Source organism: Mesoplodon mirus, assembly GCF_964341445.2.
Source record: "Mesoplodon mirus genome assembly, chromosome: 11".
Classification (NCBI taxonomy): domain Eukaryota; kingdom Metazoa; phylum Chordata; class Mammalia; order Artiodactyla; family Ziphiidae; genus Mesoplodon; species Mesoplodon mirus.
Window position 1 is genome coordinate 100,814,475 of NC_138987.1, and position 14,030 is coordinate 100,828,504.

The 14,030-nt window shown below is 38.5% G+C and overlaps 1 protein-coding gene across 6 annotated transcripts in view; it reads left to right on the plus strand.

Moving 5' to 3' along the window:
- ERC1 (ELKS/RAB6-interacting/CAST family member 1) overlaps positions 1-14,030 on the plus strand; it is a 388,985-nt gene that overhangs the window by 187,901 nt on the left and 187,054 nt on the right. For all 6 annotated transcript variants that reach the window (XM_082635263.1, XM_082635267.1, XM_082635268.1 and 3 more), the window contains exon 14: positions 1,995-2,126. In XM_082635263.1, the coding sequence (XP_082491389.1) occupies positions 1,995-2,126 (132 nt within the window). The remainder of the gene's footprint in view (positions 1-1,994; positions 2,127-14,030) is intronic.

The window sequence follows — 14,030 nt, forward strand, 5'->3', positions numbered from 1 at the left end:
CTCTGGTTTTAACACTGGTTTCAGGGAAACTTTCAGTATGAAAACCTGCACTGATCATCTGCCTTATGACAAATTACTAATTATCCTCGCTCTAAAAAAAAGTTTTATTGATAAAGCCTCAAAGCTGTTTTTTGGCCCATGCAGAAGAGCAAGTAAACTGTTTGCTTGAAATTGGGTTCCTGGGAAGCTATTTGGAATAACCCTCATTTTAGGTTAGGTTACCAGAAGCCTCTCAGGAGATCTCCAGAAGACAGTTTAAGGGTGAAGGATGCAATAGGCTGGATATAAACATAATACTGAGCTATTCATAGCTAATTGATAATGGGAAACATTTGTGTTTCTGTTTGCTTACAGGAATCTGTAATTCAGAATCCCGTGTTACTACAGATGTAGTTATTCATTAGAGGATTTGACAGGACTGCACTGATCATTGCATCCATTCCTTTCCACTTAATCCTGTTACATTTCATTTTCTTTGAATCAAGAGAAACTATGTTGGACTTTGTTTTCACGGGAGTCATTCCTTGTCTCTCTCTGCTTGGCCTCGTTGTAGAAACCCTTATTGTACTCTGCTGTTAATGGCAAGCAAACTGGAAGCATTTAGATTTCAACAAAGAGCATTTTTTTGATGTAGCTAAACTGCCCTGCATAAAATAGAACCTTACTTAGGGACTAAATCAGAGTATTTTATAACATTATCTCCGAGAAGAATGAAAACTTAAAAAAAAAAAAAAGAACATACATCATCAAAATGTGAATATTCTTTTTCCTAAATCTTTTTTTTTAATTGAGAAAAGTGGGAGAGAGCAAAAGATATAACAACTTTTTATTAGGAAGGATGTTAAATAATAGATGCCATTCCATCAAAGTTGGGAGAAGAATCTGACTTACCTTTGAGAGATTTCAATTCTAGATTTCTGAAGACAGAGTTGTCAAAAAAGGACTTTCTTGTACTTTGTGCTTATGAAAACTGAACTACAATAAGATCAAATAAGAGTTGCATAGATAAAAGACAAAATCCTTTGGTATCTTTTGCTGATATGAGTGTTCAGAAAGTTGGAGAATGAATGGACAAATCTTGTTCTTTGTTTCATCTATTAATAAAAGGCAGCTCTTTATTCTTGGTCTTCTGGTTCTATAAGAATTTAAAGAAGAAATGCTTAGAGTAATCTGATGAATCCAGTTCTTCATACTACTTGAAAACTGTTTCATTTATTCTTCTTATTTTAAGATCGTCTGTCTTACATGATTTTAAAGTCCTGTAGGATTTTGTTTGTCTTTCTGGTAGAAATCCATATTTACCTCCCCAAAAGTTACTTCTTAGACTTGTGTAGAATATTAGGCCTAGTGGGTTTTGGTTGTCTAACCAAATTACTCATCCTTAGCCAGACCAGTTACTTATCACAGTTATTTTTAGTTTTCTTATATGAGATTGAGAGAAAACTTTACTCTCTTGAATTCATTGGGAAAAATCTCCTTTTGCATTTCTTTTTTTAAAAAAATGAATTTGCCAACAATTGTCTATATGTAGCATATAATCTGACCGATCATGCTGTTTACTTAACTTTTTCATCTAGGCTTAACTTTGCAGGGAGAGAGTGTTTAGCTATTGAGTGTTGTGACTTAGGCTTCATCAAAGCTGGCTCTCAGCCCAGTTTAGAGAGTAGTTCAAAAACAGCTTTGCATTTTAAAATAATCAAGCCCCTGCTGCCTATCTGCCTAACACAAACAATTTTCTTCTGTGTGTTATGGAGAAAGTCCATCACAGGTTTCTCTTGCTTAACTAACTTGACCCTTTGCTCTTAATAATATACTTCTTCAACCTCTTTACGTCTCTCTTCCCCTGTTTTATTCTTTCCTTTGTGTCCATATCTTTTTGGCCAAGATGTACTTCTGAAGGGAAGAACATTTTATAAGCACATAGCCCTTTCTTGATAAATGGGCTCTCCTTGAGTTAATTAGTCTCCTTCACCTGGTCTTCCGTCGTTTTCCAGGACAGTCTCCGTAAGAAGGATGACAGGATTGAAGAGCTGGAAGAAGCACTAAGAGAAAGTGTACAGATAACTGCAGAGCGAGAGATGGTGCTGGCACAGGAGGAGTCAGCCAGGACCAGTGCTGAAAAACAGGTCTGCGATTTTTTACAGTTAACGGCAGTGCTGCTGGTTAAAGGAGGGTGAAGCCCAGCCAGTATGGCTTAGGTGAACAGTACATAATGTATGTTTGCAGGGTTTCAAAGCACTTCACCTAGTGTAAGTATTTAGAGTTAAATAAGAATTAAAACATAGCCATATTAAGAATTGATTCATGTTAATGCAGTCATTTGTGCGTTACATATTTGGGGCTGACTTGTATATATTGATGTTGTATATGCTGACACATCTGATGAGATGAAATTTAACTTGGCTGTCTGTCACCAGACTGAGCACAACCCTGCTTTTAAATTGAATGGGAAAACACAAACACTTCTGAGTCAAAGATGTTGATTTAAATAGCAAAAGGTTTATTTATTTTATAGCCTGTCTTGTTCACAAGAGCCGTTAAAGTTATAACAAGTTGAGGTTGGTAACAGGTATGAAGGACATAGATGTCATGACGCCTGGGAGTCCCACATCAGCATCTCAACCCGGAGGTGACTTGTTAAAGAATTCTGCTGTTTCTGTTTGTTTTCTCTGTTTTTATATGTCTTTTTAGATTCTCTACCCTTGCTTTAAACTTTTTATTAGGAAGAATAACTAAAGGTGGGAGGTCTGAATGGAAGAAATAGTTTTAACAAGTGAAGGCTCTAATCTCAGTTCCCATTATAAGAGTGTCTTTTTTCCAGTGTTGTTTCCATCTCTTTATTGGAGAAACATAAGTGCCAAACTATTTGTAAAAAGTGTTCAGTGAGAGGGTGACATGAATCTTTTGGGGAGCCCTTTGATCAGACCACCAGAGCTCTTGTGAGCTAGGGTAGCTCCATAGCAAGGAAGAAGAGTACCTTTCAAAGCAGACGTGTCATGGTGTGTACTACCAGGGAGTCCCCTCATAACTTAGATACAAGGATCTGGTTTCTTTAGTGTCAAGTGTGGAAAGACAAACTGACATTTATTAGCAAAGCTGAAGGAAAATTGATCTTTCCAGAATGAGTTTCTTTCAGTGCCCTATTCTTAGATAAATGTCTCGGTCCACTTTCTATTTGAATATTTATTAATGTACACTTAAACAGAGCTTGGGTAGTGGAGAGCCTCAGAGAAGGGGTAGTGTCAACCATTGTTCCAGGGTAAAGAGGGATTTTTTTGTATCTTGATTTTACCTTTTTTACATTCTTCCCTCTATTTTCAAAATGTTCCCCATTTTGTCTTTCTGTAAAGATTTTTTTCTGCTTTGGGATCATTGTTTAGTGACAAGGCTTACATACTAGAGATCATGTAGAAATTTTGGCAATTAATAATAAATCATGTCATGGTATATAGACTGCTGTTACATGTTCTTTTTTTTTTTTTTTTTTTTTTTTTTTTTTGCTGTACGCGGGCCTCTCACTGCTGTGGCCTCTCCCGTTGCGGAGCACAGGCTCCGGACACACAGGCTCCGCGGCCATGGCTCGCGGGCCCAGCCGCTCCGCGGCATGTGGGATCTTCCGGGATCGGGGCACGAACCCGTGTCCCCTGCATCGGCAGGCGGACTCTCAACCACTGCGCCACCAGGGAAGCCCTACATGTTCTTTTTTAAGCTATTGTGTGAACTGTTTATAATTTGCTTTCTGAGGCTGATTGATTGATATTAATAAGCCATTTGTATTTTTATTTTATTTATTTTTCTTGTACTTTTTTTTTCACACACACACACACTGTATTTTATTTTTACAAGAGATAAATAGACTGACACCAAGCATTGTAAATGGATGACCACAACAAAAGCAGCAATGATTGCAAGTACCAAACACGAAACACACTCATACTATGTCGTAATATTGACATTCAGTCCAGTAATCCTCCACTGTAACAGCTCCTTTACTTTGCAGTGAAAATTGATTTGTATATTTTTTGCCTCTGAGTCCTTGTGGGATTTTTTTTTAATTCAAACAGAAAGTCACAAAAATTATAATCATCCTCATCAGTTCACTCAGTCCCATGTAATTAATTTTTTTTTCATCTTGATCTTTTGTTAGCACTTTTATGAGTTCATCAGTTTTCCATTAGAGTTCTGAAAATGCTTATTCATTCAGTTCAGCAGTATAGTCAGTTACCAGAAACCTGGACTTGTCAGAGTCTTTTCTATGAATTCCTTGATGATGAAACCCTTTTATAGGAACATATTTGCAAAAGCATCAGAGTACACCAAGAACTGTCTGTAAGTGACAAAAGACTTAAAAATGACCACAGTTAAAGATTTGATGAAAGTTCATAATAATGCAGTTGACAAGGAAATTTAGTTATTTCTGAGATATACATTTTAAAGTAATAACTAGAATTTATGACTTATAACATTATACCAGGACGTATAAGATTTTTATGAATTTCATGTAATGTCTGAAACATTTATATTAACATATTTCCATACAAATAACCCAAAGAAAGTTTAGTATTAGTTGTTTTGTTTGTTTGCTTTTTATACTGCAGGTTCTTATTAGTCATCAGTTTTATACACATCAGTGTATATATGTCAATCCCAGTTGCCGGATTCAGCACACCACCATCCCCACTCCCCGGCTGCTTTCCCCACTTGGTGTCCATACGTTTGTTCTCTACATCTGTGTCTCAACTTCTGCCCTGCAAACCGGTTCATCTGTACCATTTTTCTAGGTTCCACATACATGCATTAATACACGATATTTGTTTTTCTCTTTCTGACTTACTGCACTCTGTATGACAGTCTCTAGATCCACCCACGTCTCAACAAATGACTCAATTTTGTTCCTTTTTATGGCTGAGTAGTATTCCATTGTATATATGTACCGCAACTTCTTTATCCATTCGTCTGTCAATGGGCATTTAGGTTGCTTCCATGACCTGATTATTGTAAATAGTGCTGCAGTGAACACTGGGGTGCATGTGTCTTTTTAAATTATGGTTTTCTCAGGGTATATGCCCAGTAGTGGGATTGCTGGATCATATGGTAATTCTATCTTTAGTTTTTTAAGGAAACTCCATACTGTTTTCCATAGTGGCTGTATCAATTTACATTCCCACCAACAGTGCAGGAGGGTTCCCTTTTCTCTGCACCCTCTCCAGCATTTGTTTGTAGATTTTCTGATGATGCCCATTCTAACTGGTGTGAGGTGATACCTCACTGTAGTTTTGATTTGCATTTCTCTAATAATTGGTGATGTTGAGCAGCTCTTCATGTGCTTCTTGGCCATCTGTATGTCTTCTTTGGAGAAATGTCTATTTAGGTCTTCAGCCCATTTTTGGATTGGGTTGTTCGTTTTTTTGATATTGAGCTGCATGAGCTGCTTGTATATTTTGGAGATTAATCCTTTGTCAGTTGCTTCATTTGCAAATATTTGCTCCCATTCTGAGGGTTGTCTTTTCGTCTTGTTTATGGTCTCCTTTGCTGTGCAAAAGCTTCTAAGTTTCATTAGGTCCCATTTGTTTATTTTTGTTTTTATTTCCATTTCTCTAGGAGGTGGGTCAGAAAGGATCTTGCTGTGATTTATGTCACAGAGTGTTCTGCCTATGTTTTCCTCTAATAGTTTTGTAGTGTCTGGCTTTACATTTAGGTCTGTAATCCATTTTGAGTTTATTTTTGTGTATGGTGTTAGGGAGTGTTCTAATTTCATTCTTTTACATGTAGCTGTCCAGTTTTCCCAGCACCACTTATTGAAGAGGCTGTCTTTTCTCCACTGTATATTCTGGCCTCCTTCATCAAAGATAAGGTGACCATATGTACATGGGCTTTCTATCCTGTTCCATTGATCTGTATTTCTGTTTTTGTGCCAGTACCATACTGTCTTGATTACTGTAGCTTTGTAGCATAGTCTGAAGTCAGGGAGCCTGATTCCTCCAGCTCCGTTTCTCTTTCTCAAGATTGCTTTGGCTATTTGGGGTCTTTTGTGTTTCCATACAAATTGTGAAATATTTTTGTTCTAGTTCTGTGAAAAATGCCATTGGTAGTTTGATAGGGATTGCACTGAATCTGTAGATTACTTTGGGTAGTATAGTCATTTTCACAAGGTTGATTCTTCCAGTCCAAGAACATGGTGTATCTCTCCATCTGTTTGTATCACCTTTAATTTCTTTCATCAGTGTCTTATAGTTTTCTGCATACAGGTCTTTTGTCTCCTTAGGTAGGTTTATTCTTAGGTGTTTTATTCTTTTTGTTGCAATGGTAAATGGGAGTGTTTCCTTAATTTCTCTTTCAGATTTTTCATCATTAGTGTATAGGAATGCAACAGATATCTGTGCATTAATTTTGTATCTTGCTACTTTACCAAATTCATTGATTAGCTCTAGTAGTTTTCTGGTAGTATCTTTAGGATTCTCTATGTATAGTATCATGTCATCTGCAAACAGTGACAGTTTTACTTCTTCTTTTCTGATTTTGATTCCTTTCCTTTTTCTTCTCTGACTACTGTGGCTAAAACTTCCAAAACTATGTTGAGCAATAGTAGTGAGAGTGGGCAACCTTTTCTCCTTCCTGATCTTAGTGGAAATGGTTTCAGGTTTCCACCATGGAGAACGATACTGGCTGTGGGTTTGTCATATATGGCCTCTATTATGTTGAGGTAAATTCCCCCGATGCCTACCAACTCTTTAACTTATGATGCGATACCAACTCTAACTTATGATGCCAAAAAATCATATATCAAGATCCTAGTTACATAAACTCTTTAAGAGGTGTACAAACACAGTCATTGTGGAAGACTCCTGGTCTAGGGGAGGGTGGGCAGATTAGGCTGAGTACCTCATATACTGGCAGTGGCGGTGGAGAAGAGTGAACGGGTTTAGAATGGAAACAGAGCTAAAAAGATCTGATGAATTGCATGTATGGGTAAGGGTGAAAAAGAAACAAAAATGATCCTTTGATTTCCGACAGGACGCCTGAGAGGTGGTGGTTCCATTTTCTGAGATGAGAGTGCCTTAGCAAAAAACGTGTTCAGGACAAGAGCTAAGAAATTGTGCTGAAGAATGTGAGCTGCATTAGTAGTTAGTAGTAGAATTGCTACCACGCCAGGTTTGTACGTTCAGGCCGGTTCTCTCTTCTGAGATCCAAACTAAGGCTACTTCATATCTATTTTGTATCTTTACTCCAGTATTTCATTGAAATCTCAACCTGAAACCATCCAAATTCGGAACTCCTTATTTCTTACCCTCAAACCAGTTTTTCCCTCAGGCGTTTTCGTCTCATCTGAGAAAACACTCTTATCCTACAAAGCTGAAATTAGCATCATCAGTGTTAGGAGAATCAAGTCCAAGAAAGGCAGAAGTGATACGTTAGGTACAGAGATTTTATACTGTGACTCTCTAGTTCAGAAGGCCACTGCAGAACTTTAGGGAAACTGTAGTACCTGGTGGCTAGAAAAGTGGGTTCTCAAGTTGGAAGCCTTGGTTGGAATTATGGTTCCATCACTTACAAATTGTGATCTTGGGCGAGTTATTTCTGTGTCAGTTCTTGAGCTGTCAAAGAAACGTGGTGCTGGTATATAGTGCTATAAAGGTGCTGGCATAATGTAGTATATCTGCCGCATGAAGAGAGGCTGTTGTATGTGTAAAGAGAGTAGTAGTCGGTCAACATTAGCTACTACTGATACTTCTCTTGTTACCACCACTGCCCTCGATAGCTCCAAGGGGAGGACTGGTCCAACCTGGCTAGGCCCCAGAGAAACTTACTATCTATAGACCCTACCTAGTTGATTCGGTACCAGTGATGACATGCTTATTGTTAAAAGTTCCCAGTTACATATATATGAAGTTTTGATTCCTGTGAATTGAGGAAATCCTTGTCCTCTCCCCTTGCCTGGCCTAGAATTTGTAGTATCTACATCAACTGAGGATGCCACAGCCAGCTAACAGGTTGCTCAGGTGGGCATGGTTTTGGTCATTGGGTTGTTCATCCTCTGAGAGTGTGTCTTAGGTCAGTGCAGGATCGTAGTCTGTCCATTATTTTCCAGTTTACTTTTAGGTTTTCCTCATGAAGATAGTTTGGGTAGCTTTAGTAAAGGACTAGAAATGTGTACTGTGAAATCCTATCCTAATGCTAAATATTTTTCAGTTTTACAAAGTCGTGTATTCTGTGGGTTCCTTTAGGAAGGAGAAAAGAAAAGAATACTTTTTTAGCACTATTTAAAGCAAAATATGGATTTTAGAACATTATGCTTATACCTTATTCCTAGAAATAAGAAGATACAAAATATTTAGGATTTAAAAGATCTGTGTTTGATCCTCATAACCTTAAACTGCAATTGGAAATACCTGTTTGGATTTTCATGCCTTTTCTCCCCTTAAACACATGGATGTACACACACACTTCCTGTGTACTGAAAGTGCCTAGAAAACAGAGGTTTTTCCACTAGCAGCGCACACTCTTGGTGCTCACATGTGGTACCCAAATCCCATTCCCCATTAAAGGGATTTGAATTCTAAACAGAGGTTACTTTTTCACTTTTTTTTTTTTTTTTTTTTTTTTTTTTTGCGGTACGCGGGCCTCTCACTGTCGCAGCCTCTCCCGTTGTGGAGCACAGGCTCCGGACGCGCAGGCTCAGCGGCCATGGCTCACGGGCCCAGCCGCTCCGCGGCATGTGGGATCTTCCCGGACCGGGGCACGAGCCTGTGTCCCCCGCATCGGCAGGCGGACTCTCAACCACTGCGCCACCAGGGAAGCCCACTTTTTCACTTTTGACATAAATTCTGTGGATATACATTTTTCATTACAAGTGCTTGATGGTTACTGAAGCCTCTGAAGTCTTTATAGGAGCACTATCCAGTAGAACCTGGAGACACTGGGTACGTCTTATAAGATGTGAGTAAGATGACAGCCCAGCCACATGTTCCAGTTGAATACATCAACTGTGGCTAGAGCCCCGGCAGGACTGAGTTTTTATATTTATTTAATTAATCTGTCCAGTGGTCAGTGTATCAGACAGCTGGATTCTCTGATGTGTTAGATGGATGGATAGATACATAGACACACATGTACTTAGCAGCTCCGACTTAGTTTTTTTCTCCTGAGCCTGTCAGAGTTGTAGAAATGAAATAGACAAGTACATGCACTTTTTTGCTTGTCCTTGGTCCTTTTTTCACTTTTGTTTTTGGGAAAACGTCCGTGGTCTACATGTTTGTCAAAAGTAATTTTTCCTTTAAGAAATAATGGGGAAATATGAGCTGTCATAATCATGTGTGTTTCCCCATACTCATATAACTAGACACTTAAATTTATAGCATGAGCGTTAGAGTTAGTGTCAGAAAAAGGAGTAGAATAAGTTATACAAGTGAGAAGGAGGTGTCTGTCCACCAGGAGTATGTGCCACCCCAGCACTGTTAAGAGTTTAATGCCCTCAGAGATATCACCTATTTCATTTACTCCATTGTTCATTTAATTAATTTTATTGAGAGGCTGCTATGTTCTAGAAGCTGTGACTATTTTTGTGAGCCAGACAAAATGGTCCCTTCTCCTAACGGCGTTTATATGTTAGGGAGATCCGGTGATCACAGATTTAAACATATTCTTTAAAGTGGTACCACAAACAAATAATAGTCCTGTATAGTGTTTTATGAAAGAGTATAACAAGAGGACCTTATTTAGAATGAATGGTCAGGGAAGGCATCCCAAAGGCATTGATGCTTAAACTGAGACATGGAAAAGTATACAGGACTTAGTGAGATTAAGAATGGCCAGAGGTGTACCTCCGGGGGAACCACGGTGTGTGGACACCCTGATGGAAGAGCGAGGTGCAGTCAGAGAACCAAAGGAAAACCGGTTAGTGGAGAGGAGTGAGTAGAAGTGAGCTGGTGGCTGAGCGCGTACGTAGGCGAGTGGGTAAATAAACAAGTGAGAACAGATGGTCTGACATGAAACTGGAGAGGTAGGAAGAAACCAGATTGCGGTTTAAATCGTTTCAAACACAAGAGTGATGAAAATCCATTTTAGGTTTTGAGAGACTCTTCTGGCAGTTATCTGAAGAATAAATAGAGAGCAAGGGTAGGAGGGCCGTGCCTGTCAGGAAGATACTGCATGATGCAAGGGCGTGGGAGGGTGTTGGCCGCTTGGAGGTGGGATGAGCAGGGTCTGCTGCTGGTCTGCGTGGGGAAGGTTAGGGAGGAGGATGTGGGGGGCCGATGCCCACCTTTTCTGCCATGACGGTGTAAGTGGAGGGCGGTGGTGTTTATTCAACTCTGTGGAAGCCGGGGGAGGAGGAGTTTAAGGTAGGGGCTCAGCTTTGTACATATTAAATTGGAAGTACCTGTGTCCTGTTTCTCATGATGTCAAGCAGGCAGTTGGATATACAGGTTTAGCTCAGAAGAGTGCTCTGAGCCCAGAATATAAAGTCGGGAGATGAGGTATGGCTGGCTTTTCTTTCTTCACTTTAGCTTTGTGTTTGCCATTCACAACATACAAGCCTCTTCCAGTTAACCTCAAACGCACATAAACTGAGAGAGTACCTGTTTACTCTGTATATTTCTGCAAAGTAAGCCTTTGATGACTCCATAAATATGTGCCCGGCTTATTACCAGAAAATGTGGCACACAGGAAGTGTACGTAACATCTTTCTCTTAATACAACTACTGCTTTACTGATTACCTGTTAATTGCCAGTCACCACGATAATGCTTTCTCAGTAGTCTTGTTTAATCATTTTCAGTAATAAAATCTTGGGTGTATTTAATATTTCTTGGATAGAAAAAGAGCATCAGTGCTCACTGGGTCCTTTTACAGAAGGGTGAAGACTGGTTTGCATTTATGAAACTGCATTTCCCTCTATATGAAGCAGTGCCTTCATCTTTGCCCTTTTCTCTTGTCTGCATAAATCCCACTTCTCCTTCCATACAGCCCTCTCTGACCTTCCAAGTCTGAGTTACGTGTCTCCCCCATGTTCTGCAGCAGCATCCTATACTGTTTGTTTTACTGTGTTGTTATGACTTATTTACTGTCACCAAAGAGACTCTCTGTCTTCTCTAGAAGAAAGAAAGCTCCGTGAGGGCCAGGCTGTGTCTTGTTTACTGTTGTATCTTTGATACCTACCGTCACGTCTGATACATAGTGGCAATCAATGAATATTTTTTGAGTGCATGAGTGAATGAATGAAGTTTAATTCTGACCACCTGAGTGTCTATACCCCTAATAACAGCAGCATCACTTTATTTACTAAACAATTTAAAGTTTCATGGTAAGTTTATGATTTTTACAGACATTACCAAACATTTTTTTTAATTAATACATGTTTTACTCTTTGCTACAGTTCCTTTCCATAGGATTTAATGAAGCGCTTTGTCATCTGATCAGAAAAACTCAAAAGATTTCAGAACTGAAGATTTAAAGACTTAGAATAGATACCGTTATTTGAGTGTAATTTACCTTTTTTTTGTTGCTTGAGTTTAAAGCATGGTAGCCAGAATGGAAAAGTAAAATTTAGGAATCATCATTGGGATTCCTGTGACCTACCTTCAGTGGGAAATAGAGGACTTGTGTTTCCTGGGATGAACGTGCAGCACTAGCCACACTGAGGTTGGTCCGAGAGCCCCTGGGAGCTACACGTCTTGTGTACATCTGGTCTTCTGCTCTGACAGCAGCAAGCCATGTTCATAAAAACATGTGAAAGCTCAAAACATTCTACATAACAGGTATAAACTATGGTCAGATTAGTAGGAAAATCTTATTGTTCTTACCCTGTTTTCCTTCCAGTGGGATTAATACTTCTGATCATCATTGGTAAATTTAACATTTGATTTTTCAAGATTGGTATCATCTCTCCCCACCTTAAAAATAGATTTGTAATATTATTAAGATTGTTTCCTTTTATATAGTGCTATCATGGGCTATATTTATAGCTTATAGAAGTTTCTTAACACATGTTAAATTGTTTTTCTTTACTTATCCTTTTAAGTCTTAAACTGATTTCTGTGTCAGGAGTGGTGGGGATTTTTGACTTGAGCAGCTGAGCAGTCTAAAAGCATTACAAATGCAAACATGTGTCTCAGAACTATAGGGAATCATTGTCTTACATAAGAGAGCCTAGTTGTAAGTTAGCAGTGTAAACTCTGCTTTTAAAGCAGTTTACTGATTTCTGCAGAAGTCATCATTTCTCCTCAGTGCAAAGATTGAAGATACTGTTGTTATGAAACATTTTATTGATAAACATATGGAAAGTACATTTTTAATATTCAAGGATCCGAGGAGATGTGACAGTTAACTTCACAGCCGTCATCTCTTTGCCATTGTGTAATCACTTGAGTATTTAAATCAGGCTCTGTCAAGAGGAGCCTAGTAAGTTTCACTGTGGACCCTTGCTCTCATGTCAGTGAGTTTGAATCTCCTTTGTTATGGTGACTGGTTATGAAATCAGTCACTTGACAGACCCTGAAGTGAGACTGCTGGAAATACGTCATGTCTGCCTTCACGGTGACAGCTGGCTACAAAACAAACCCCACCAGAGCCTTTCTGCAATTGACAAGGGACTTCAAAGGCCAACAGGGCTGCCACTTCAAAGAGAGTTCTGCCATCTCTGGCTTGTTGAAAGAAGAAGTTAAATGGCTGTACCCGGCCATAGCAGAAATCTCCATGTTTAGACTTCTCCTCCTTTTGATCTTAGAGAGAAGTATGAAATGGGCTTCAAGTTAAAGGAATGATACAGTCTGCGGTAACGGCGACCCAATATTATTCTGCATTTCAATCCACTTATTAATGGAAATTACCCAAATATGTTCAAATAACAGCATGTCTAAAAACTCAAATGTCTCAGACAGCGAATGTTCAAAAGAAGAGTTGAAACTGTGTGAATGTTGTAGCCACCTTCACAAGTGCAGAATAAGTCAGATGGTGAATTAAAATGAAACTCTCAGTGTTTTAAAAGCATTCCTTCCGTTTCTGCGTGTAATTTTTACCCCGTTTAGTAAAATCAAGCTCTGAATGTTGATAGTAAGAATGAGAGACAACTAAAGCCTATAATCTCAGGCCAATTTTCATGGTTTAAACTGACATTTCTCTGTTTTTAGTAACTCTGTACTTAAAAATTTAAACAACTTTGTCCTATTCAAAATCTTATTCATCCAGTTATGCTGGATACACTTTTGAATTAATTACTTCATCTTTGTATTAAGCAAGCAGAAGTCTCAGAGTTTTAATACAACTTTTAATAGAAGATCAGAATACTAAACAAGCATCTTCAAGAATAACAAGGAAAAGGCAGCAACATGAATTCCTTCAGTTAGAATGGCATGACCTTTTCTTAATTACATGGTTTTCCTCTTATCCTATGTATTATAGAAGGATGAAGCTAAAAATCCTTAAAATTCTTTCACCCTGAACTTCTATTTTCTTATTTCCTTCTTACATAAAATAAAAAAAGTTTGACTTGCTAGAAGCTTGGGCCAATATAACTTCCTCTATAATTTTGCCAGATGGGGTCACTAGACAACAGCTAAAGAAAGTCTGAAAGAAAACTGAAGCCTCCAGGAAGTAACCACATGCAATGGTTATGACAAAAAAGCAAAACAAAACCCCTATATTCATCAGGAGTTCGTAAAGTAGTTCTTAAAATAGTACACTTCTGGTTGTCTTTTTGGTTAGTTTCTTACTTTTGAAAAGTTTTGAAAAAATAGTACATAATTATGTTATCCTGGAACTTCAGGAAATATCTGTGTCTCTGAATTTCAGGTTGATTTTTTCTTTTTATTTAACAAAAGGGCCACATCTGTGTTTTCAAAAGTTAAAATCAGATGAAAAAATTAACTGCAGTGGAGAAGAAATAAAACCTTGGCACACCCCAAAATGAACCACACAGTTGAGTGCCGGAGTCTGTAGATGCTGGTTTTCAAAGTAGGTGTGTTTTTATACTTGTGTCTAAACTGTGTAACCACTGCCACACTGGGAAGTGCTTTTGGAATCTTTGTGGCAGAT